Source organism: Spinacia oleracea, chromosome 6, assembly GCF_020520425.1.
Source record: "Spinacia oleracea cultivar Varoflay chromosome 6, BTI_SOV_V1, whole genome shotgun sequence".
NCBI lineage: Eukaryota > Viridiplantae > Streptophyta > Magnoliopsida > Caryophyllales > Amaranthaceae > Spinacia > Spinacia oleracea.
Genome location: NC_079492.1, coordinates 119,002,650 through 119,030,578, shown reverse-complemented (window position 1 = coordinate 119,030,578; position 27,929 = coordinate 119,002,650). Strand labels below are relative to the sequence as shown.

Below are 27,929 nucleotides of genomic sequence, written 5' to 3'. Positions count from 1 at the left end.
TTAATTTTTATAAATACGTAAAATATCAATTCACCCCCCCTCTTGAGGAACTCTGTAAAACTGCAGGTAACGCTGACGGGAAAAACGATTCTGAAGCTATGAACACTACGGAGAAACTAGAAGAGAGATACTCAACACAACGACCTCCAATGTTTAGTGGCAAATACTATTCCTACTGGAAAAACAGGATGGAGATTTTCATTAAGGCTGAAAACTATCAAGTATGGAGAGTGATTGAAGTAGGAGACTTCCAAGTCACCAAGCTGAATACCTCTGGGGAAACTGTTCCCAAGCCTGTTGCTGAATTTGACAAAGCCGACTATGAAAAGCTTGAACTCAATGCCATGGCTATCAAAATCCTTCATTGTGGACTAGGTCCAAACGAACACAACAGAGTAATGGGCTGCAAGAACGCGAAGCAGATTTGGGATCTGCTTCAGGTCACTCATGAAGGAACAAACGAAGTTAAGAGATCAAAGATTGATCTCTTAATGCACCAATACGAGCTGTTCACCATGAAGCCATCTGAAACGATTCAAGATATGATCACTCGCTTCACAAACATTATCAATGAACTGAATTCTCTTGGCAAAATCATAACTCCTGAGGAACAAGTCAGGAAGGTCCTAAGGAGTCTACCACAAGATCCCTGGATGGCTAAAGTCACGGCCCTCCAAGAAACTAAAGACTTCACCAAGTTTAACCTGGAACAACTGGCTGGATCTCTCCTAACTCACGAACTGCAATTGAACGCACGACCTTCAGAGAATACCAAAAATAGGGCTCTTGCTCTAAAAACCGAAAATGATGAAAACTCTGAAGAAGATGAAGAGACAGCTCTGTTTGCTAGGAGGTTCAGAAGAATGTTTAGGAACTACAAAGATGTGGAACACAGAAGTAAACCAAATCGAAAGTTCTCTAAAACCGACACTGGATGCCATAAGTGTGGAAACTTGGAACATCGCATTAGGGAATGTCCCCTATGGGATCAAGAACGAGGAAAAGGAAAGGAAACAGCCAAAGACAGATTCAAAGACAACAGGAACTCCTTTTCCAAAACTGAGGTAAGAAAAGGCATGGTTGCTGCATGGGGAGACACTTCTTCAGATGAGGAACAGGAACAGCCCAACGAAGAAATTGCTCACCTGTGTCTTGTAGCTGAACATGAAGAAGACGAATCAGACTCAGAATCTGACAAATTCCATGCAAGTCTTGTTCATATTAAAAGTAGACTTGAATCCATGTCTAAAGTAGAATTGTTTGACTTACTTTCATGTCTCACTAGTGACTATGAGGATCTCCTAAAAGAAAAACTAGACTCAGACAAAAAACACCAAGACACTGTCAATAAACTCACAGAGGAGTTAGAATGGACCAAAAACTCAAACTTAGATATTGACAATCGCTTCTTTAAACACTTTGATCAGAACCTTCATATAAAAGAAATGTGTGAAGCCTTACGCAATGAGAACTCCTGGCTAAAACAAGATCTGATTGACCTAGAAATAGCCAAAACCAAGAACCTCTATAAAACTGAACTAGAAAAAGCTCAGTTAGAACTAGTCAAAATTCACCAAGAAAAGACCCACCTAGAAAGTGAATTGGCTAAAAAGACCAGACACAGAATAGAGGTAACACCAAAATGGATAGAAGAAGCTAGAACCAAACGCACAGAAGGTTTAGGTTTTAACCACAAAAAGCACCATCCTAGAAAAACCAGAGTAGATCTATACAGTGACATAGTATGCACCTTCTGTGGTCTAATCGGTCATTATAGAGTCTCCTGCCCTAAAAACCAAAGGTGCTTGGAAAAGAACATCGAATTCACCAAGACTAAATGGGTAAAGAAAAGTGATTTGATTCCAAGTAAGGAACCCAAGCTATGCTGGGTTCCTAAAAACTCTAACTAAAATCTTCATGCAGGTCGAAGTGAGGGGGAACAACACATGGTACCTAGATAGCGGTTGTTCCAAGCACATGACGGGAGACAGAAATAGATTTCTCTCACTTACGACCTACGAAGGTGGAACTGTGACTTTTGGCGATAATAAGAAAGGTAACATCATTGGCATTGGTAAGGTCGGTAAGTCAAAGTCTCACTCCATCGATAACGTGTTTTTAGTTGAAGGACTAGGGCACAGTTTACTAAGCATTTCTCAATTCTGTGACAAAGGAAACTATGCAAAATTCTTCTCAAACAAATGTCTAATCATCAATAGTAACACCGAGACAGTGATCTTAGACGGACAGAGGAAAGGGAACACATATGTGGTTAACCTCAACTCAGTTCCTCACTCCAATCTGACCTGTCTCAGTGTTATTGAAGATGATCCTTTGTTATGGCACAAAAGGTTTGGTCATGCTAGTTTTTCTCTAATGAACAAATTAAATTCGAAAAATTTAGTCACAGGTCTTCCAAATACAAAGTTTGCAAAACCATCAGTCTGTGATGCCTGTATCAAAGGAAAGCAAGTAAGAACGTCCTTTAAGTCAAAGGGAGTAATCAGTACAACAAGACCACTGGAGCTGATCCACATGGATTTGTGTGGACCAATGAGGACTCAAAGTAGAAGTGGAAAGAAGTATGTACTCGTAATTTGTAGACGATTTCTCAAGATATACATGGGTGATCTTCCTAGCCAACAAGGAAGAAACGTTTGAAGAATTCTTGGCTTTCGCCACGAAGGTTCAACGACAAAGCAGTCATAAACTGGTCCACATCAGATCAGATCATGGTACAGAATTTCAAAATAAAAGATTTGATGATCTATGTAAAGGTTCAGGAATAGATCACAACTTCTCTGCTCCCAGAACACCTCAACAAAACGGTGTTGTAGAAAGAAAGAACCGAACTCTTGAAGACATGACAAGGACGATGTTGATTGCTAGTGGACTTCCAAAAAGTTTCTGGGCCGAAGCTCTAAATACAGCATGCTATGTGTTCAATCGAGTGTTAATTAGAGCCATCAAAAACAAAACTCCATATGAACTGTACAAAGGAAGAAAACCCTCTATAACACATCTCAGAATCTTTGGATGCAAGTGTTTCGTTCACAACAATGGAAAGGATCAACTGGGAAAATTTGATGCACGAAGTGATGAAGCAATATTCCTAGGATATGCCTCAAACAGCAAAGCTTATAGAGTATTCAACAAAAGGACCATGTGCATGGAAGAAAGCATACATATTATATTTGATGAAACTGACTCCCAAAACTCTGTTGCAGGTACAACTTCTGATGGAAACTTCGAACTAGGACTTACTAGAGAAACAAAAGACGAAGAGATAAGAAAAAATTCTCAATTAGAAGAACGAACTCAAGTTGAAGAAACATCTGAAGATAACATAGTTGAAGAGGAACCAGTACAGGCCGAAGATGGTACAGAGACAAATGAACAAGTCGATCAGCCTGTTGAAGAAACAACTACACCCTTTCAACCCAGACCTTGGAAACATCAAAGCTCACATCCACTTGACCAAATAATCAGTGATCTCGGACGTGGAACTACGACCAGATCCCAACTCAAAAACTTTTGTGCTTTCTATGCTTATGTATCCATGATTGAACCTAAAAATTACAAAGAAGCACTAACTGATTCTGATTGGATCATTGCCATGCAGGAGGAACTTAATGAATTCGAAAGAAATATAGTATGGCATCTTGAGCCTATACCATTGAACAATCGAGTAATAGGTCTCAAGTGGGTATTCCGAAATAAACAAGACGAACATGCTACGATTACCAGGAACAAGGCCAGATTAGTTGTCAAGGGATACAATCAACAAGAAGGAATAGACTTTGAAGAGACTTTTGCTCCAGTTGCCAGAATGGAAGCAATACGCATACTAATAGCATTTGCATCATATATGGGATTCAAACTCTATCAAATGGATGTAAAATGTGCCTTCCTAAACGGTATTCTCAAGGAAGAGGTCTATGTGGAACAACCGCCAGGCTTTGAGGATCCAGAATATCCTGAACATGTCTACAAACTGGATAAGGCACTATATGGACTGAAACAAGCACCAAGAGCCTGGTATGAACGTCCCTCACACTTTTTACTAGACAATAAGTTCAATCGAGGTAAGGTTGATAGAACTCTGTTCCTTAAGTCAAGAAATACAGACATACTAATTATTCAAATCTACGTTGATGATATTATATTTGGTGCCACTAACGAAGATCTTTGCAAGGAATTCTCTGACTTAATGCAGTAAGAATTTCAAATGAGCATGATGGGAGAACTCAACTTCTTCCTAGGTCTCCAAATCAAGCAAACAGAACAAGGGATCATGATACATCAACAGAAATACATAAAAGACCTCATCAAGAAATATGGAATGGAGTCCGCTAAAAGCAACCATACTCCAATGGGAACAACCACGAGACTGGATGAGGATCAAGAAGGTAAAAGTGTAGACCAAACAAGGTACAGAGGTATGATAGGCTCCTTACTTTATCTTACAGCAAGCAGACCAGACATTGCATTCAGTGTAGGTGTCTGTGCCCGCTTCCAATCTAATCCAAAAGAATCTCATCTCACAGCTGTCAAAAGAATTCTAAGATATCTAAAAGGAACATACGATTTATGCCTATGGTACCCTAACGATGATCACTTTGACCTCAAAGGATATACAGATGCTGACTATGCAGGTGATCTAGTAAACAGAAAGAGCACATCAGGAATGGTTCAATTCCTAGGAGCATGTGCAGTTTCCTGGGCTTCAAAGAAACAAAACACAGTGGCATTATCCACAACAGAAGCTGAATAAGTAGCTGCTGCTTCATGCTGTTCGCAAATGTTATGGATCAAACAACAACTTAGAGATTTTGGTATGAAATTAAAATGTGTTCCTATCCTATGCGACAACACAAGTGCCATCTGCATATCAAAAGACCCAGTGCACCACTCAAGGGTCAAACACATTCACATTCGACATCATTTTTTAAAAGACTATGTGGAAAAGGAACTAGTCAAACTCGAATTCTGTCCCACAGAAGATCAAGTAGCTGACATCTTGACCAAACCACTTAACAGGGACAGACACGACAAGCTCAGGTTAGAACTCGGTATGATACGAATACAATGATACCTGTTGTCCTTAACAATTTTCTAATCTCACTGGTAAATATCAAAAAAAAAAAAATTATTATTATTATTTTTTCGTTTTTGTTATGCACCATATTTTCTGAATAGACTAACAATCAGGTTCAGATTGCAAAATCCAGCTGTGCATTACCACAGCCACGTCTGCACATTATTAAGGTAATCGCACTTTTTCCCAATACTTGCATTCAATTCGAAGTCTAAGTGGGAATACTAAAAATGAATGGAAAGCATTTAATTTGATTCATCGAATCTTACAAAACTCGGTACATGCATTACTATTCCATCTTCTACACTCAAACACGCTTCCCACACTCTGATTCCCCATACAAAACCCTTCAAATTCCAATCATTCCGTCTATAAAAACTCACGGAACATCCCTTACTTCTCGTCAACTCCCCAAATTTAAATTTTGAAATCCCATCTTAACTCTCCTAGTAAATCGCAACACCCACCCCTATAAAATCATGACACTATACAAACTTCAATTCCCAAACCCTACCGATTCCTCTTCTCCTTCCACACCGGTTATCACCGTCATACCGCTTCAAACAATGCCTCCCAAACAACCAACTCCCAAACCATCCGCTGTGAAATCCACTGCAAAAGTCACCACCAAAAGGAAGCTGGTGATGAAAAAGGAAGTTGCCGCATTAACTCAGGGGGAACCTCACCTTCCGATGGAGAAGAAGGTAAAACTTGAACCCACAAAATTCTTCTATTTTCCCCCCGATCGTATGCTCCCTGGTCTTAGTATTGATTTTGCGTGGTGTCGAGAAGTCGGGTTTGTAGAATTGATGGAGACGATAGAATCTCAGGGATGGACTCATCTTTTTGAGGTCTGTTCAAAAGCTAGTATGTATCCAGAAGCAATGGGGGAATTTTGCTCTAATTTCGTCAATAAAAAGGGGGTTTGTCATTCTGAAGTTAATGGGAAACAATTCAGCTTTGATGCTGAGAAGTTGGGCTCCTGGTTCAAGGTCCCAATCTTGGGTGAGGAGGTCTATCACAAGGGAAAGGGTCAAATTGAGCTTAGGGGTGCGACTATGAAGGAGGTTTATTCCTATTTTGGGGGACAAGGGGAACACCCCAAAGCTCTCAATCAGTCTGTCCTGACTCCGTTTCAAAAAGTCCTTTTCAATGTGGTTCGACGGGGTCTTGTTCCGCGTCATGACAAACGAGCTTTGGCTAGCAGGTTAGATCTAATCTACATCTTTCTCCTAGAATCCCAACGCCAAATTAACTTTCCTGTTGTTTTTATTTCCCATCTCTCTCACTCCATCTCCCAAAACAACATGATCGGGTATGGTTCTCTTCTTACTTTCATCATGCGAAAGGTAGGGGTGGACCTTACTCGTTACACTGCTGAACCACATACTCCAGCCCACATTCTTAACAAAACTTGCTTGAATGGGATCAGTCTAAGTGTGGTGGATGGGGTGGTCTGTGTTGGGAAGTCGAGTGTTGAAGAAGCCACCCCACAGGAAGATGAGGGAGAGGAGGATGTAGATGATGAGGAGGAGTTTTCAGATGAAGCAGGTGAGGCGGCCTTTCCCTGTCAGGAAGAGGAGGGCCAGTCAGAGGAGGTGTCACACTCTGAATGCCCAAAAGAAAAAAGCTCTATGCCAGCCATCTCACCTATCCAAAAGCCACATCTCTCCCCTGTGTCTACTCAGCCCATTCGCCGCATCAGCCGTCTTGCCAGTTCATCTAAGGAAATGCCTCCAGTATACAGGGTTGAAGACTCTGAATCAGACAAGGAAGGAGAAACCCAGTCTGTTGCACCCTCACCAGATGATTCTGTCAAGCTCTTGATAGCCAAAGTGGACCAATTGCAGCTGGACAATGCAGTTCTGTTGTCTGTTGTTTCATCTTTGCAGGAGTTGATCAACAAGGTGAGCCAATATCAGGCTGAGTTCTTCAATGATATGACGGAGCGCCTGAATGACATGATCGTAGAGGAGGTGACACATGTTGAGGATGCTGCTCCTGGATCTCCCCAAACCTGACCCTACTAAACAATTTGCTTACCCTTCCCCATATAATCTGCTGTCTATCAAACAATTTTTTTTGCTGGCTCTTTGAACAATTTTTTTCTTGTTTTTGGTTGGTTTTTGGATGCGCCAAGTTTATGACTAATGCTCATTAGTGCGCTTTTCCTACGTTCTGATAGTTGCCCCACTCTAACTTGTAGAAATTTTGCTTGTATTGTGCTATATGCTGCGTTTTCCTTGTTCTGCTTGCAGGGGTGCGGTCAAACTCGTTGACCGACTTGAGCTGCATGATGATTATCTGCTTGCTAGGGTAACATAGTTCACATATCCTCCTTCTTCTGTTTTCAATCAACGTTTTTCCCTGCTCCCTTTTTTATAATTCCAAAGGGGGAAGATATTGAGAGGACAACTTGTGTTCAATAATATTTGTTTTTATACTTGGGTTTGACACCTAAGCGACACATCTGTTCCTGGTTAAGTTTTTAGCTCTGGACTGTCAGGTTACATATCTCATTCCTTAGTTATTTACTCCTATCAAGTTGTAAGGTTGTCATCATCAAAAAGGGGGAAATTGTTGATTCCTGGTTTTGATGATGACAAGCTTACCTTCTACTAATGGTTCGTTTGAAGAATGACAGGAACAGGTTAATACCTAGGAAAAACAAATGCATAACCGAAGCAAGCTAGGGAGCTATGAAGAAATCAAGTTCAAAGTGTGTGGCAAGATTAAATCAAGGATCAAGACAAGCAAATCCTATAAGTGTCGAAAGGTATAAGACCAGCGTAATTTAGTACAAGCTTAGTATGGGAACAGAGTATTTCGTAGAGTCCTAGTTATATTGTGAAACGAAATAAATCAGTTTTAATTTTACAAAAGATAAACGTCAAAAGTTTTAAACTGATTTTACAATTCTGTTTGAAGTTATACTCTTGAATTTGAGTTGACATATAACTCTCAAATACGAAAAGATTGATTTTTCCAAAACGCGTTTGAAGTAGTACGTATTTGCGAAAATCTATCTATTAAAAAGAGTCCTAAAATGTGTTGGATTTGAATCTAGGGTAAACACTTAGATTCTTATAAATACAACCTAAGTTCTTTGCGAAACTTTTTATCAGACTTATTTACATCAACCGGAAGCTTTCAGGTATCACCCTTAAAGTCTTAATCTTTAAAGAAGTCTGTTCCTGTTCCCATATAGAGCAGTATTTGTTACTTGGTCTTATATCGTCTGTTAGTAGTTGATTAATATCTATTCGTTTAATTAAAGTGTTGAGTTATTGTATGATAAGCCTAAGTCAGGCTTACTTGAGCAAGAGAGAAGATCTCACGAGAGATCTGTGAGTAGAAGCAGTTGAGGGACTGTTTCCATAAGGGAAGGAACAAAGAGGGTTGTTCCTAGTCATCTGCAATCAGAGGCGATTGGCAGATTGTTGCCCGAGTAGATTAGGCTTGTAAAGAAACTGAGTTGTTTTGCCTAATTAGTGAATGTGTTTAAGTCCCCAAAGGGACCGTGGTTTTTTCCTCTCTATTGGGCCTAGAGAGTTTTCCACGCTAAATCTTGCTTGTATATTTTACTGTTTCTGTTCCTAGTAGTTTAATTTTTATAAATACGTAAAATATCAATTCATCCCCCCTCTTGAGGAACTCTGTAAAACTAACAATTTCCCTTAACACAGGTTTTCTTGAGAATGGAGAAATACCTGTATATGCACGGCCTCTATATAGGGATTTTGGTAAGTTAACCGTGGCTTGGCTGAAAAACAAATTACTTGAATTGGAACAAATAAGGGGTGGAGATGGTATGTTGTTCAACAAACTGTTCTATGTTTATGTACTCGAGCATTTATTTCCCTATACACACAATATTCCCAACATTCACTTTTCGTGTTGGCTGAGGATAGTAAATTTGAAGAATGTAATTGGCCGAAGGCGATCCTTCAAAGTATCAAACCAACATTGGATAATGTCAAGGTTGGCAGAATTAAAGCATTAAAGCTTTCTAGTTCAGTTTACAAAGTTCTTCTATTTACAAGACTTGAAAAGGGTGATTGCCTAAAAGAAGGAGAAGAAATCAGAGAAAGCTCCTTTAGTGGCATCCTTTAGTGGCATCATATGTCACCAAAAGGATGGTCGGAGTGTACAATTACAAGATTGTTTCCAATGAACTGACAGCAGCTGACGTAAGCTTTTTTCCATTTATATACTTTGGCCAATTTTATTTTATTCAGTTTTGAAAATAACAATTTTTTTCCCTTTTGCACACAAGCCTGCTAAAACATAGGTCGAGTTCCCTCTCCCAATCTATAGGATTGACAAGAAAACTTGATACCATCCTCGCAGAAGAGTAGCTCGCCCCACTCCCAATCTTCTTGGAAAATTTTCAATTATGTTGTGCAAAGACAAGCATAATTAACTAATTTTATAACCTAAAGCCCCTATCCGTCCTCGGTTCCATTCTGGAACAATCATTTTACCATTCCTGATATATACTAGCGTATTGGATTTCGTCTACATAACTAGCATTCAAGATTTACTTACATTTTCTTCTTGTGGAGTAGTTTGTTTGATGAATGCTTCAGCTCAAGCTCTTTTTCTGAACCAACATTACTGAAAAATAATTTTAAAAGCTCACAAAAATACTTTAAAATGGGTGTACATGTTACTTCAATTTCTTTCGGGTTTTGTTCTTCCATTGATGCTTGCTGGGTTGATTAAGCTGCGCAAATTTGCAGTTATAATGCCAAACCAACTGGAACTTGACAAATCCGTATTCTACAGTCCTTAATGAGTTCTCAATCCTATATACATATATTGTGTGTGTGTTTTTTTTTTAATTTGGACATGATCTAAACATACGGGTCCTAATATGGACATGATATGGAAAGTTTGGTTCTAATTTAGACGTAATGGTTCTGATCTTGACATGATCTGGACATACCAGTTCTGATCTACGAGTCCTAATAATATGGAAAGTTTGATTCTAATTTAGACATATGAGTTCTGATCTTGATCTAATCTTGATATACCGGTTCCGATCTAGACTTGATCATATCGACATATTTGTTCGGATCTGGATAATATTTTTTATGATCTGAACATGATCTAGGTAGATTGGTTCTATTCTGATATTGGTTTTGACATTATCTGAACATATCAGTCGTGATTTGGACATATCTGAATAGATCAGTTCTTATCTACATGGATTTCCCTTATTCGTGTCATGACATCAGTGGTAAGTTCTTATAGAAAAAATTTAGCATCAATTCAATTAGAGTAAAACCCAGTTAATTCCAGAAAATCAAAAGCAAAAACCTAATTCGTAAGATTTAATCCAATGAACTTAATTTAACCAAACTACCAATTCGGCGAAAGGAAGACAAGCATTACATCCTATTCTGGGTTGTAAAACGCTTTTAATAATACGATTATTATATCAATATAAATCTAATATACATATATAAAGGAGACATATTTGCTGAAAGATTAGAGCGCCAACCTAGGATTACTAATGGTTTCGGCCAATGAAAAATAAGATTTCTAATTTCTTTTTGAATTAAAAAAATCAAGTGCCACGTAGATAATTAATTTGGTGCCACGTAGATAATTAATTAGGTGCCACGTAGATATTTTAATTAATTTATATAATATACTAAAAGTGAGGAAATCCATGTGGTGATGACAAGTGTCACTCATTGATTGGCCTCTCTTTTAATATAAATAAATTAATAGATAATTTATTTTATCATATTTAAGTTATTGTATATATGGTAACAATAACGAATCATATATATGATATATGCTCAAATAATTTTTCTTAACATAAATGATTTGGTATTTAAAGAAGTTATATATATTCTCTCTCTATAGTCAATTAGTCATTTGTCTTAACATATACGAGTACTACTTTTTATTGTATATTTAGAGAAGTCATTCGGCAGTTTGAATGTTTGTTTGATTACAAAGTTTTTTTTTTGGAGATTTTTTAACGTATAATAATACAAAACCATTTGTAACATTACATATCATAAGAAAATTATATACGTCGTTACTCATGATACAATTATGTCACAATAAATATCAGAAAATCGTTAAGTCAAAATCATTTGATCTATAAAGTATTTATTTAAATATCCGAAACTCGATGATGAAAGTTAAGACAAAATTGTAACCGATTCATAAGATTTTAGGCCAAATCTTTAATCATATATTATTAGACCTATTTGTCTAATCATGTAAAATAATCTAGCTAAGATATACAACATGTATGAATTTGTTTGGGGGTGCATGACCAATTGACCATGTATCAGCTAATACGAGCTCCAATCGAGTGGAGTATGATGGTGGTACGTTGGAGATTTTCTTTTACAATAAGGAGATGGGTGTTGAATGGTCCTGATAGATGGGGTTAGGGATAAAAAAGTTATATTGGCGGTAAAGAGGATGGTACAATATTTAAGGGGGTAAAAATAGATACTCTCTAACTACAAGTTGTTATAGGTGATATATAAAATTAGGTTCAATAAAAAAAATCAATGGAAATAAAAAAATACAAAAAAAATTGAGATGCTATATGGTGATTTTCATTTAGCATACAAAACTATATTAGGCAAAATAAAGTGGGTGGTAAAGCGTGAAAGTTATTTGGTGCACTCAAGGGTACTTTTATGTCCATTGGTGGTACCTACCACATTTTCTCCTCACAAGGGTGCACGGTGCACCAGGGTGTACATCTAATATACTCTAGGTTCCGTTTTTCACACATGGATCCATATCCAGATCCGCGGGTCCAAATAATTCGGATCCAGATCCAACGGATCTGTATGTAGGATCTAGATCCACGTGTAATTTTTTTTCCTTCAAAAATATTATTTTTATGCTATTTTTTCATAAATAAAATAAAATTATGCATTCACCCTATAATGCAAAATACATTCCAACGAAATAAAGAAAATAAATTTCAAAATTATGAAAAAAATTCAAATTCAAATTATTTTATACATATTTTTTTTTTTTAAAAAAGTCATTTTCAAATAGATCAATGGGCAGGATCTGAATCGAATATGAATCCCAAAAACAGAATTCAAATCCTATTTGCTAGAAACATATCCGGATTTGGATCCATATATGCAGGGTCTAATTATATTTTGGAGATCACCAAATCTAGATATGGTTCAGGTTTCATTACCATCTATACTCGTGCATGGTGATGGATGGGGATAACATTATACTTCTTATATACGTAGTACATACTTTACTAACACAATTTATTCATTTTTTAATAAAAAAAAGAAATTTAAATGTTGATTAATAAGACGAATCTAACAAAATCCAACATGTATATGTTTTATCTTTCCTATAGATCACCAACAATAATCAAGTAGACTATGTGAAAAATGTAAAAAGTCTAAACATTGCGAATAAAAACGAACGAAATAAGTATTTCTTTGTATCTTTATGCACTTACTCGGCTCTAATCAATTTGATTTACAACGACCGGAAGGAAGATGAAGGAAGTTAATGGTTAAAATTCAACATGATTGTTCTTATATATATTTTAAGTATTTCTTTGTATGTTTATGCGCTTACTAGGCTATAATCAATTTTATTGTTCTTATATCTATTTTAATTATAAAAATTGAGAAGAATAAAAACAAAAAAAAGAAACCCCGAGATATCAAGTTAATGGTTAAAAAGAAACCTTATTTATCATCTTGGCACGTATTTCACTAAGTTAAAGGTTAATATTGTAAAACTATTTATATATATATATTTTTATAATTAAATTAATTCATTGAAAAAAAATCCATGTGACACATCAATATATTAAGACTTTTGCTTACTTTTTATATTTTAATTATAAATTTATCAATTTTTAAAACTTTTTATATTTTTATAATAAATTTATCATTTTTAAAAGTTTGTTTCATTCTACAGTTAAAAATATATATTACCATAGTACAAATTAGAAGTATAATAATAAATACTAAACAAAGATTGAATTCATACGCAATAACATTCTTCTAAGGGTGTACAATATGTCCCGAAAACAAATACGTTTTACAGAGTAATAATTAATTCCGCAATTTAAATTACACGAAACATTAAAATAAATTTATGATGCGAAATTTATTATTGTGACAACTGGCGAGTAGGTCAATATTAAATCGTTAAAGTTGAATCATCACCTCTATTATAATTTTTTTATGATAGGTAAATTATGGATGGATAAGTTAATATCACCCCTCTTAATATTTAGATTAGTGTAAGATTAATATGTGATCTTTATAAATCGTGCATCGCACGGGTATTAACCTAGTATAAAATAATAGTAAGATAAAAAAAAGTACTCATTTATTATGAAAAATTGAAAAACAAAAAGTTGATGAAAAGGCATCACGTACTCTTATTTGAACTCTAACCCGACTTTTTTTTAATACGTAAGAAAAATGATCTAACTGAACCATCACTTAGCACAGGTTACCCAGTCCAGTTATGCAGGTCATCGCTTGAGTCACTCCCAAGCATTTCGTAGCTGATGGGGCTCGACCCTGTGACCTCCAAATCACAAGTTGAGTTCCCCACCAACTCCTAACCCGACTTGAAACTCGTATATATTCAGCTCGTATTTAGCCAACCCTAAATACAACCAAACTGTTTTCAACCCGAACCCATACTTACCCATCGTGAACCTGGCCGACCCACCCACCCCGTTTTACAAGTGTAAGAATAGAACATAAACATGTCCATAACATTTATCTTAACGGAATGCTCAAAATAATGAATATTACCTCCAACCATTTGACGTACTCTAGTTACTCTACTACTTAGAATACTAATCGAACACTTAGTCGCAAAGCTAGACATAGAATCAAAACAGTCACTTGGCAATTGGCATCACTTTTCAAACTTTTTAGGATTCTTTGAGTGTCAATGCTAGCACGACAATTATTAAAGTTTGTGGGGGTTACACTAAGATTTGGGGTTTAATGAGTTTATATAATTTCAGGATTTTATTCCACAAAAATGAGTAAATAAAACCAGAAATCATATTATATTTACAAAATTATAAAATCCTTTATTTAAAATTAGTATACCCGAATTATAAATACGTGAAAATTAAGGATGATATAATCCAAACATTACACATACAAGTGATACAACTAACTTGTTCATCAAATAAGTATTTACACAAACTAAACTAATAATCAAAACAGGAGTTGATAAAATAAATTATGTTTATTGTATGAGGAAAAAAGAATTTATGTATAAGGTAAAAAGGAGATAGCCATTTTGATGATGATAAACTACATCGTTAAATCTATATGGTAGAAGTTTGGACTTGTATATGATATCTAAGGATATATGTTATCTTTATTCACGTTTTTAAATTAAAACTAAAATTCATAGATAAGTATTAAAATATCTACATGAAATAAGCATTTTTTAATCTAAAATATAATAGAAATCTTATTTCTCATTGGTATGTTTCTAATGATTTCCTACTACGTAATACCTAACCATTGAAAATTTTATCTATCGCATGACTCATATCATACGTAATTACGTATAGATAATTTCACGGACACAAAAAAAAAAAAAAAAGTCTATGCTAGATAAGGTTCATGTAACAATACCACGTGCGGATCGAGACAATACTCAAAAAGATCAAGATATTTGAAACTAGTTTAGGGCCCGACTAATACTAAAAAAAATTTATTATTTTAATAGTGACTAAAAGACTTGTGATATTAGGAAAAAACATGAAAGTAAAAAGGATATATGAAAAAGTATAAATTCAAAGTTGTGTAAAAAATATATTCAAATGAACTAAATTTGCATATTACTATACAAAGTTAAAAATTATAGTCGTTTACTTTGTATGTAGAACGATCTAACAACGTTAACCAAACCCCTATGACTCAAGACTAATTTTCGAAAAGACCCGAGCATAACCGAGTTAGTCAAATACAACATATTTTGAATTGAGTAAAATCTTGATAAATAAACTTATATGTTAGTTTACTTACCATGTATTATTATTTTAATTAACATTCTTACTTACCAATTACCATGTATTATATTATTAATAGTAGACTAACATTAGAAGTTCATTTACCAATATTTTTTATATTTCTTATCAGATTAAAAAGTTATAATAATACATAAATAAAATTATATCATAAAGGAAAAAATAATATTTATTTAGCTTTCCTCCAATAATATATTATGCAGTACACATTTATAGTAATTAAAATATATTTTTATCTTAGTTTCCTAAAAAAGCGTAATGTATTTAAAGTAAAAAATAAAAAATATTTTGGCGGGAAAAAATCGCACCATGAAATGACACGTGTCATTCCTGGTGTCTCTTTTAGTATATAGTAATAGATAGATGTAGACAATATAGACCGGGAAAGGTAGACGATTTTCTTTTAAAAACTTGCACAAATGATTTGTTTTTCTTGTTCTATTAATAACAATGGGAAACTATTTTTAAATCATTTATTTCCATTTATTTTATTTTGGTAAAAGTTGTTTCCATATTTTAATTCTTTTTCTAAAAACTTGGAGAGAAGCAGAATGGAACAATTATTAACCAGCGCAATTTTGCAATTCAATAACAAAATCTTGACAGCAACCCAATATAAGTTCCCAAATTCTTATATGAGACTGTCCTCACCATCAACTGATGGTGAGACCAGTTCACACTTGCGAATTTAAGTATGTTACTTCTATAGTTTAGACATGTTATTTTTTTTTATAATTTTAGAGGAGGTACTTTTTTTAGTTTAGGTGTGTTACTTCTATAGTTTATACATGTTACTTTTTTTATACGGAGTAGTTTTAGGGGAGATACGTTCTTAGTTTAGGTATGTTACTTCTATAGTTTAGACATGTTACTTTTTTTTATATATAATTTTAGAGGAAGTACTTTTTTTAGTTTAGGTATGTTACTTCTATAGTTTAGACATGTTACTTTTTTTTATAATTTTAGATGAGGTACTTTTTTAGTTTAGGTATGTTACTTTTATAGTTTAGACATGTTAAATTTTTTTTAATACGGAATAGTTTTAGGGGAGGTACATTTTTAGTTTAGGTATGTTACTTCTATAGTTTAGACATGTTACTTTTTTTTATAATTTTAGAGGAGGTACTTTTTTAGTTTAGGTATGTTACTTCTATAGTTTAGATCTGTTACTTTTTTTTTTTAGTTTTAGGGGAGGTACGCGGTTGATTTCGCGCTCGTCACACCATCAAGTTGATGGTGTGACTGGTCTCACAGGAGACGCGCTGAACAAGTTTTGGTCTCTCATTGCTAAAAAAATTGAAACTTACAAAAGCATTTAAATTAAAATTCCATAACAATTAAAATTCTAACATAACAGAAAAAATGGTATATGCTAAGGTTCAATGTAACAATACCTTGTATGGATCTAAGAAACCTTTAAAGAAACATCGGAAGATTTGAAAAGTAGGTGATTTAGACAGAGAAACTATGATCGGATATGCACTTGCGTACTCGCTACCAAAAACAAGAGGTAACATTGTTATCAAAATAGCACACGATCCATAATTTTCTTCTCTCCTTCATTTATAAAAAGCCTCGTGTTTTTCGCAATTTAAGAAGATGAATTGGTGTTAAAGTTGTGAGATAGAAAAGAAATTGGATGAAACAAACAAGCAGTGACGCATATATTGTTATAAAAAAGAAATGCTACATAAATAAGATGAGTGTTTTGAGTAGTGTGGGCGAGCGGGTTATAAATAACTTCGTAAAATTAAAAGCAATATCAGTAACAGGCACAGCTAAAACCCATTACGAAAACGTTATAAATATAATACACACTTTGATCACTTAATTACTACGTATGTAGTTATGTGTGATGATTTTAATGTTGGCCAGTTACAAATTACCAAAGTAAACTGCCTCTCTACAAAGGTAATTAATATGGATTGGGAATCCATATAAGAATATATTTAAACCATGTAAATTACGTTTATTTTTAATGTTTTTACTTTAATCCAAAATCCGACGTTGGAAAAGTGTGAAAATGTAATGCCTCGATGGGAAAGTATGAGATGTTAAATGCTCGAATGATTTTAGTTGGTTAAAATAATCACTTGGCACAAATTTTGACAAAATATTAAAGTCATTTATGTTACTCCCTTCGTATTTTACTATGAGTCAAACTTACCATTTCCGCTCGTATTTTATTATGAGTCACACTTCCATTTTTAGGATATTTTTTTGCCCCTTCTTCTAATTATTTAGGCTCTGTTATGTTCGGCTTATTTTGACTTATTCCAGACACAATAAGTTCAGTTAAGTTCAGATATCAGTTCATATAAGTTCAGAGAAGTTCAGATAATATAAGTTTAGCAAACACGGGTTTTTTCCAGATATTTTCACACACAAATAAGTTCAGTGAATCTTACTGAATGTTCTACTCTTTAAACTAACTAGCTTTTGAGCCCGTTTAAAGAACGGGCGGTTGTACAGTGGTTGTTCATCACAATACCACCACACCACCCCCTTGCAACCACCTCAATTCACCTTCATTGTCCTTTTATTATGATGGTTTGACTTTTATTACCCCCATAATCCATTACACTCAATCCAAGCGTGCCCTAAAGAAACTGACTTTTTTGAAAACATGCATGATTTGCGCTTTCCTGGCGGAAAGGAGTTACATTTGTGATTTTTTTTTTTTCTTCCAAAAACCTTCAAAACGACGTAGTTAGTCTACACACAACCGGGTGTACCTTCTAATTTGCGGCAAGTAGAAGGTACAACCGGTTGCACGTAGAGGTACATGCAACCGAGTCGTTTAGAATTTTTACTCCTTTAAAAAAAAACATTTTTATTGTTTAAAAGCACATATTTACCGTTAAAAGCACATTTTAACACAAAAAGTACATCCGCTTTAAAAGAACGAAAAATATATGTGCTTTTAAAATGTAAAATGTGTTTTTAAACTGTAAAAAAGTGATTTTAGACCGTAAAAATGTGCTTTTAACCCGGCTGCATGTAGAGCTACATACAACCGGGTGCACCTTCTAATTTGTGGGAGTAATCTAGGTTACCTTTCTCATATTTACTATAATAAACTCATGAGTTTCCTTATATCCCTACTCCCTAAAAAAAACATTAATAAATGAATAATTTTCCACTACCGTTTTAAAAATTTGACTCATTTCCCACTATATATATTTTAAAAATATCCCACTAGTACTATTTACTCCCTCCGTATCTTTTTGTTCTTTACGTTTGATATTTTTCACGTGTTTTAACAACTAATTAATGTGCATAATATTCCTCTATTTTTTTTTAATTTAAACTAGAAAAATTACATTTATTTATAATGTTTTCACTTTTATCAAAATTCTGATTTTGGGAATATGAGAAAAATTTAATGTCCCAATGGAAAAGTGTGAGATATTAAATGACCCAATAAATTTAATTGGTTAAAATAATCCCTGGACACAAATTTTGATAGAATATTAAAGCATTTATGTTATAATGTAAAAGGAAATGTAAAGACATTTTGGGACACCCAAAAAGAAAAACGTAAAGAACAAAAAGAGACGGATGGAGTAATTAAATAATAAGTCAATTACATCGCATTAAACTTTGTGCCGGTCAAACCGATTAGAGCAACTCCAATGGTTACAAAATGGACCTGCTCACAAAAAAAATGAACATGTGAGCAGGTAGCCCACCATTGGTACAACAATGACATAAGCAGCTGTTAAAACCAATGATGTCTTGGCCTAGTGGTTAAGACTGAGGACCTGTGTACAATAGGTCTCAGGTTCGAATCCCCCCGCCCCCATTTGTAATTTATATTGCCCTTGTGGATCTTTCGCACCAAAAAAAAAACATAAGCAACTGTTAAAACCTTGTAACGTGGCAAACTTAGCCACAACATCTTGTAGCTCACCATTGGAATTGCTTTTAGAGACAACATCTTGTAGCTCACCATTGGAGTTGCTTTTAGAGTATTTCTGGACAGAGGGGTATAAATAAAAAAATAAAAAAGGGTATATAACGATCGTTGGTATTTTATTCGGACCCGATTCGATCAGATCTGATCCGACATCCGTTTAATACTCTGTATTATTTTGTGGAACTTTTGTCAACTGCAAGTTTTATTAAATAAGTTACGAGGATTTTTCATTTGTTAGACAAATTTTTTGGAAATATAATTCCTATGTCCCTTAATACTCGCACCGTTTTAACTTTTTGCACAATTCACATAAATCACTTTGACCATAATTTATTTATAGTATATGAATATAAATGTTAGTATATAATATATTGTTGGCTTCATCTTAATATATATTTTCAAAATATTAATATTTTTATAGTTTTTTTAATATGTAGTTAAAGTTATTGGTGGTCAAAGTTGTGCATTGGCAAGCGTGTCTAGTCAAAACGGTGCAAGTATTAAGGGACAGAGTGAGTACTTCTTTCGAGCAATGTGCAGTATATTAAATGCTACCTCCGTTTTCATACACTTACTCCGTTTCAAAAAAATTGCAACACTTTTAATTTTGTCATTATTCATATACTAACTTTGACCATATATTTTACTAATCTATCAAAAGCAAATGTTATCAAGTAAAGAATTGGTCTCATTATGTACTTTCATAATATCAACTTTTAAGAATTTTTTGAAACAAGATAATTAGAGATAATTATGGTCAAAGTTATACCTTAACAAACGTGAAAGTCAAAGTGTTGCAATTTTTTGAAACAAATGAAGTACTTTTTACCGTAACTGTTTTCATGAGAATTAACGTAAAGGAGAGGGTGAGCAAGTGAGATGTTATTTGCAATTAGGTGAAAGTGACATCTTATTTTAGTGTGAAAATAGATGAACGAAAAACAATCAGAATAAAGGGTATAATTATACAAGTGGACCAATATATGTTGCAAGTGGATGAATAAAAAAAATCAGGCATAATTGTAAACATGATATTCCAAAAATAGCATAAAGCATAAGTTCAAAGAACTTTCAGGAACGTACATAAACGGAAAGCGTAAATAACTTTCAGGAACGGAGGTAGTAATTGTTTATAGGATTGGTCACATGTGACGACAATCGATATGTTTAGGCGTTTAGCTAGAAACCGCTATCGATTATCATTGAACAACGTAATTGGACTTACAACTAAACCATTTACTAATCCAAATAAAGTAGCGAAACCATAAATTATATATATGGGGGCCAAAACTTAACATACGAATGAAACTATATAAAGGGGCCTAGGGTGCCAAAACTTAAAATGCGAATGAAATTATGTAGGGGTCTAGGTGGGCCAAAACTTAACGTACATAAGATTTTTGTAACAATGCAGAACAAAAATAAAATTGAATAAATAAGTATAAAACTAAGTGAGGCAAGATTTGAACCTTGTATCTCCAACAACTTCTAAATTTCTAGGTAAATTACCACTTGAGCTATATTAAACATGTGTTTTACTCTGTTCGTCCTAATTTAATCGTCAAACTGAGCTTTTCATGGAATTTTATGCGATAAGTTGTTGTAGGCTTATCTCCCTCCGTCTCTTTTTGTTCTTTACGTTTCGTATATTGCACACGTTTTAACGACTAATTAAGGTGTATTGAGATTCCTCTATTTTTTTTAAACAAGGTAAATTACGTTTATTTATAATGTTTTCACTTTTATCAAAAATTCTGATATTGGGAAAATGAGAAAATTTAATGTCCCAATGAATTTAAATGGTTAAAATAATTATTGGATACAAATTTTGATAAAATATTGAAGCATTTATGTAATAATATAAAAGGAAATGTAAACGTAAAGAACAAAAAAAGACCGAGAGAGTACCTTTTTACACATTTCTCTTCCTTTATCTATATTTATTGCATTCACCGACCTTTTTACACACTTTCTCTTTTGTCCTAATATTTTGTGCAATTAATATTTGTAAAGATAATTTTGAAACGGAGATAGTATAACAATTTAAGATATTCCCTTCATTGAGATATACGGTGTACGAATTTACACCACCTATTCTACTTGTACCTCTATATTTACTTTCTTTTATTGTAAATGAATAATAAAGACAATACAAATTACAAATACAGGAGACAAAATTCGATCATATGACCTATCCCACGTGAAATTAATAATCAATTGCAAAATTCTAGTCGAAACATTTTTGGTAACATAAGAAAACTTAACAAACAACTTAAGATTATGTAGTCATAAGCGCTATTTTTAATTTGTCCTCCTACAATTTTTTCTAATTTCTCCGGCATTTCCTTGCTGAATATTTCCCATTTTAATAATGGCCTTTACGAAGCTTTGTCTAAAATTGTTATTATTGGAAGCAAACTTCGAGACTGTTCTAGCACTCAAAGGGTCAAGTGCTAGCTCTTGGTCGATTTTTAATATCCCTTTGTTTTTTCTAATTTGGTTATAGTACTCGTTATCAAACACAAACGACGTGTTTTGATCAAGGAAAGTAGTCGGATTTGCATTTGTGTTCGAACCACAAAGTCCGCTAAGCTTTTTGACCAATGCCTTATCCATGGTACGGTCTGGAGCTCCGGTTCCTTGGAAGTTGGTTAGCCTGTTTTGGAAGAAATTGCAATGGGCTACTCCTATGGTATGCCCACCACCCAATAAGATCACCATATGATTAAGGCTTAACCCACGGGCACTAAATGATTGTTGGGCCTGAGAAACGGTAAAGCCCGGCCCAGGAAGGTTTACTTCACTAGCCCTAGAAATAAGCCCATCACGTTTTCCCGTTGACACATTGTATTTAGGCCCTCCGGCTAGAGAAACTGCATCTCGAGTAGCAAGAGCTATGATATCTGCACAAGAGACCTTTTGAGGGCATGCTCGTTCTAGAGCAGTCTTGATTTGGTCTATGAGTGCATACTCTCTTACAGAACCATTCGCACTTGCGTCTTTTTCTGCTTGATTATTGTTGGTCGAGTCAATTAGTATCGATGCATCACAACCCTGCATATCAATAATAAATCATTAATATTACGGAGTAATTTTTAAGCTGATGAAAACTTGAAGCTAAGGTTTTAGAGATGCATGGATGTGCGCGCAACTTAATGTTTTATGATGACCTAGATACGTACATTAATGTATTCTTTTTATTATTTAAGTTTGGCCTTTTACACATTTATTAACCACTAATTAATGTGCATTGAAATTCTTCTATTTTTCTATTTAAACAAAAAAAGAATTACTTTTGTTTAGGATCCCTAATGTACAATGCATCTTGTACACCATGCTTTTTTTATTGGTTGAAATGACATATTTATTGTCTTTCATTCTCATTTTTTAGTGGATTTGATGATGTGTCAACAAATTAATGGTGGTGTACAAGATTAGGTGTACATGTAGCCTTTTCCTTTTATTTATAATGTTTTTTTTCTCTTACCAAAATTATGATATTGGGAAAACGAGAAGATAGATTAAATGATCCAATGAATTTAATTGGTTAAAATAATCATTTGACACAAATTTTGATAGAATATTTATGTGATAATATAAAAGGAAATGTAAAGAACATTTTGAGACACCCAAAAAGGAAAATGTAAAGAACAAAAAGAAACGGAGGGAGTAACATTTTATTTTAGTTTTTGGATAAATTTTATTTATTTCTTAATTTACAAAGCTACAACTTATAAGCCAAATGTGTTAAATTCAAAATAAATTGCTATATGTATATATATATATGTAAGATATATTGGTTTTGTTTCTCAATACAATATATATTAAGTAAAGAAGCTTACCCTAACAAAACAATCATGAAAATGCATGCGCAACAAGGCTGCAGGGACAGATCTATCGGCCTTGAACCGTTGTTGAACAATTTGTCGAATGATATTTTCAGCATTCGGACAAGATTTAGCGTAGAAACCAACTCGGCGAGCTAAATTGAGTGGAAGAGCTAAGCATAATAACAATAATACTAATGAAAATGCATTGAAATGCTTTTGGGAACTCGCCATTTTCGAAGGGTGCTAGATATGATGTTTGTGCGTCTTATGTTTGTTTTTGGAAAATGCATGTAAACTTGACTTTATATAGTATAATTAAAAATGAAAGTCAAAACAATATAGGTAGTATAAGACAAGATAGATAAGGTTTATCATATTTTAATTTGTATTAATACTTAAGTATTGATTTAGAGAAAAGCATCAAATCATTATTTGGTAGTAAATAATTTGCTAGCTTCCAAAGTTTAATTAATTATCTAACGTATTTTATGCCCAAAAAAAGTTAAATGACAAATATATTCGCATGAATTATCTCCCCTTCAACCAATTTATAATAATTATTAAACTTTTGGCCACCATAATCATAATCTATAACTTCTTTGTTCAACATAAGTTTATAACGACTTATAAATCATAGTAGTACATGAAAAAGAGGAAAAAAGAGGGATTTGAATGTGTAATATCGTATAAGAATCTCAATTTTTGCCTCCAAATAAAGTTCTCATTAGTTATTCGTAATGTATAATTGAAAACGAGGCTGGTTACTTATCTTTCTTTCTTAAGAGAACTCAAAGTAAATACATAGAAAAGTTAAAGGTCTTAGCGAGGGATGCGTGAAATCAAACTGGAATCAATTGCTTGTTGGTTCAGTGGTGATTGGGCCTGAATTTGATAGGGAGAACTCGTGTTCAATCCCCCGCAATAATGAGAGGGGGCTGAAACCTAACCACCCAAAACTCGCCCCGAATCCGGATTAGCCCTAAGGGTGAACCGGTGCTAACACCAAAAAAAAAAATGAAATCAAACTAGACGACTAAGGCTACGATTCTACTACTACAGTATTCTTAATTCCTCAGTTTACTTTAGCTGAAATAGTTTTATATTTACGTTTATCGATTTATAATTTTGACCAATAACAACTTGTTAAGATCAATCGAGTGTAATTCACATTTGAGTATTGGACTAGTTATATGTCGCATTTGAGAAATAGAGAAGAAATTGACCTCATATAAGTCTGATTGGGTTTTATTTAAAACCAATGGATGATAGGTGGAGTATCCCACCAGTCCTATATGTTAATCAATATGTACACAACATCCTTATTGGACCCTCTTGATTTGAGGCTAAGACCCTACTTGTGATATTCACTTTTGTTGGATACTTGCTCCAAGCAGATCTTTGACTCTTTTCCATATTGCAAATATATTCACTTGGCCAAGAGAAAAGCTTGACCATGACGGGATTCCATCCTAAAACTAATTGGTGATAGGTGGAGTAACCCACCAAATTTATATAGTTATATGTTAGTCAATTGGGATAACTAGTTCAATACTGACATGTGAATTATACCCTTAACACAACTTCAATTATTATTAAATAAAATTATATATATAAAAAATCAATATTTTTAAAATATTAATATTAAGAGTTTGTGGCAATCAGCATCAAATCAAATCATTGTTTGGTAGTAAACAATTTATCTAACGCATTTTAATTATGCCTTTGTCTATAGAAGTTAAACGACAATTATAAGCTTTTTGACTTTGTGAGGTTTCCTTGAACTTGGATGATAATATTCGAAATGCATTATTTTCCTTCAACCAAGTTTAATAATTTATTAAAATTTGGCCACTACGATCGTATTCTTAATCTATAATTGTATGCAAAAGTTAAAATAAAGCCATCTCATCACAAACTCTTTTTCTTACATATATACGTAGTACGAAGTAGTAATTTTTTTTTTTATCAAGTACTCCAAGTAAGTGCATAAATTGAATCCCGTCAAAAAAAAAAAAAAAAAAAAAAGTAAAAGTTTGTCCATAATTACAACATTTTGATTGAAATTTGGGGCAACAAACAATTCAATAAAAGTTTAATAATTAATTGTCCTACAATTATCCCTAATTTCCCCTGCATTTCCTTGCTGGATGCTACCCATTTTTATAATAGCTTTTACGAAGCTTTGTCCAAAATTGTTGTTATTGGCAGCAAGGTTTGATACCATTTTAGCACTTAACGGGTCAAGTGCTAGGTTTTGGTCAATTTTTAATATCCCTTTGTTTTTTCTAATCTGGTTGTAGTATTCGTTATCAAACACAAACGACGTGTTTTGGTCAAGGAAAGTACTTGGATTCGCGTTTGGGTTTGACCCACAAAGTCCCTTAAGCTTGCTCACCAAAGCCTGATCCATAGTACGGTCCGGAGCTCCAGTTCCTTGGAAGTTGGTTAACCGGTTTTGGAAGAAATTGCAATGGGCTACTCCAATAGTATGACCACCGCCCAATAAGATAACCATCTCATTAAGGCCCAGCCCACGAGCACTAAATGACTGTTGGGCCTGAGAAACAGTGAAACTTGACCCAGGAAGGTTTACTTCACTGGCCCTAGAAATAAGCCCGTCACGCCTCCCTGTTGGTACGTTGTATTTAGGCCCACCAGCTAGGGCAACTGCGTCTCTAGTAGCGAGGGCTATGATATCTGCACAAGATACTTTTTGCGGACATGCTCTTTCTAGAGCGGTCTTGATTTGGTCAATGAGTGTATACACTCTTCAAAAGGTCTTGCGCGCACTAGGTGTACAATAAATTTATTGTACACCAAGATAACTTTTACCCAATTTTTTGTAACTTTAATCTAGTTTTGATTAACTTTTATATTAATAATAAAAAAGTTGACAGATAAACTTTTTAAAAGGTTAAATGATTAATTTTATACATTATTTGTCATTTTAAAGAAATAAGTTTTACTAAAATTAAAAAAATTATCACTAAAAAATACATAACTTTTACATATATAAGCTTAACTTTTAAGCATTTTGAGTTAACTTTTACTCCGGTATACAATATTTATTGTACACCCATTGTAAATAAGAATTTGTGTACTCTCTTACAGACCCATTTGCACCCGCATCTTTTTCTGCTTGGTTTTTGGTCGTTGAGTCAATTAATATTGATGCATCGCAACCCTATTTATCAATAATAAACCAACAATTATAGTTATTAATCTAGTAATTGAGACAACTTAGTTATTGTGTTTAGGAGCATGATAACATTAAATTTTTTTAGTTTTATTTTGAACCATAGCATTCCCAACATATACATGTGGGTCTTCTTTATTGACAAAAGAAGAGAGAGTTAATCACTTTATAAGCCTGAGAGTCAATTCCCGTATTGTCATTTGGTTTTAAAGTGAAACCCCCTCTGACTTGTGAAGTGAACTCTCTCTCTCTTAAATCTTAATGATGGGTGCGACCCGACCTGACTTAATCTTTTATGATAATGACACACTTTTGTAGTTTATGATCATGATACAAGTAATACATGATGATTTTTTCTTTTGTTACTAGAGAATTATATTAGTCCTAAATTTTACTTACCATCTATAGTACTAAGCAAATGGTTATCAATGTTATGTGGCAAATGCATGTTACCTTTCAAATAGCTAGTGTTTCTTTTGTTTGTTTTTCAATGTAGGCATAGCAAGTAGAAAATCTTACCCTAACAAAGCAATCATGAAAATGCATGCGTAGCAAGGCCGCAGGGACAGATCTATCAATCTTGAACCGTTGTTGAACAACTTGTCGAATGATATTTTCAGCATTCGGACAAGATTTAGCGTAGAAACCAACTTGAAGAGCTAACTTGAGAGGGAGAGTAAAGCATAAGAACAAAGATACCAATGAAATTACATTCAAATGCTTTTGGATACTCGCCATTTTCATAGGGCTACTTCAATTCTTTTAATGGTTTAATTTAGTTAAGTGCAGTGGATTTATTTTTGTTTTTAGATATGCAAAAAAGAAGATATAAAGTTAGAGTTTATATAGGGATTGAATGAAAGTCGAGACAATTAATATACGTTGTATAAGATGATATTTTTATTTGTATATATTAATAATTATTGAGTTAGAGGCAATCATCAAATAATTGTTTGGTAGTAATAGCTTCCAAAATTTTAGTAATTTTACGTATATGATGCCTATAATGGCTATAAAAGTTAAAGGAATGACTATTGTATTCCCATGAATTATCTGCCCTTCAACCAACTTTTAATATATAATTGTACCATTTGTGATTTTACGCTTGACAATGTATTATTTTAATCATTAATATCTCTCACTATACAAAAAATTATAAAATTTTGATAGTTTAAAAGTATATTTCGAGACGAATCTAACAAGATCCCACATGCATATATTTTTTCCTTTCATATAAACACAAAAAAATGACTATATAAAAATATGTGATTATATAGTGCTAAAACCTAAATGGTGCAATTATTAAACCTCAAGTCTTATATGTGACCAACCACACCAACAATTTGATGGTGTGGCGTATTCACACTTATAAATAAGTCCAACGAGTTGGTTAATGGAACCTAAAAGTAACATCAACCTAGAAAATAAAGTACACCAATTTATTTTCAGGAACCTCTAACATGAAATTGAAGAACCTGCAATAAAACAAGAAAAGTAACATCAAATACAATGTATAACTAACACCAGTATAGAAAGTCAAGTATTGCCAGTATATATAAGGAACCTTTAACATGAAATTGAAGAAACTGCAATATATAAAACAAGAAAAATAACAACGAATACAATGTATAAGTAACACCAACATAGAAAGTCAAGTTCGACGTGAAATAACAACACACAATTTATATTCTGAGTATTGACTCCAACCCCTAGCCTAAGCCTCACGCTGCGAAATTGTTCACGCGTTCTGTCGCAATCGATCCATAAATCGAACAGAACATATCATGTCCCATAATTTGAGATTCGTTAAATAAAAAGGAGAAATAGCAAAGTCAAAGTGGTTAGTT

At 33.8% G+C, this 27,929-nt stretch overlaps 3 protein-coding genes across 3 annotated transcripts; 1 reads left to right on the top strand and 2 right to left on the bottom strand.

Moving 5' to 3' along the window:
• Window positions 1–98: 98 nt before the first annotated feature.
• LOC110792624 (uncharacterized) lies at window positions 99–1,910 on the top strand. Its single transcript, XM_021997445.1, has one exon. It carries the CDS (start codon window positions 99–101, stop codon window positions 1,908–1,910), a length of 1,812 nt encoding a protein of 603 aa, XP_021853137.1.
• Window positions 1,911–21,006: 19,096 nt separating this feature from the next.
• On the bottom strand, window positions 21,007–23,148 carry LOC110792612 (peroxidase 44-like). Its single transcript, XM_021997438.2, has 2 exons — window positions 22,899–23,148; window positions 21,007–22,110 (listed from the first exon to the last, which is right to left on the bottom strand). The coding sequence occupies exons 1-2, from the start codon at window positions 23,115–23,117 to the stop codon at window positions 21,358–21,360; spliced, it is 972 nt and encodes a 323-aa protein (XP_021853130.2). The 5' UTR covers window positions 23,118–23,148; the 3' UTR covers window positions 21,007–21,357.
• Window positions 23,149–24,479: 1,331 nt separating this feature from the next.
• Window positions 24,480–26,879, bottom strand: LOC110792623 (peroxidase 44-like). Its single transcript, XM_056831563.1, has 3 exons — window positions 26,602–26,879; window positions 25,988–26,070; window positions 24,480–25,651 (listed from the first exon to the last, which is right to left on the bottom strand). Exons 1-3 carry the CDS (start codon window positions 26,824–26,826, stop codon window positions 24,979–24,981), a joined length of 981 nt encoding a protein of 326 aa, XP_056687541.1. The 5' UTR covers window positions 26,827–26,879; the 3' UTR covers window positions 24,480–24,978.
• Window positions 26,880–27,929: the final 1,050 nt, after the last annotated feature.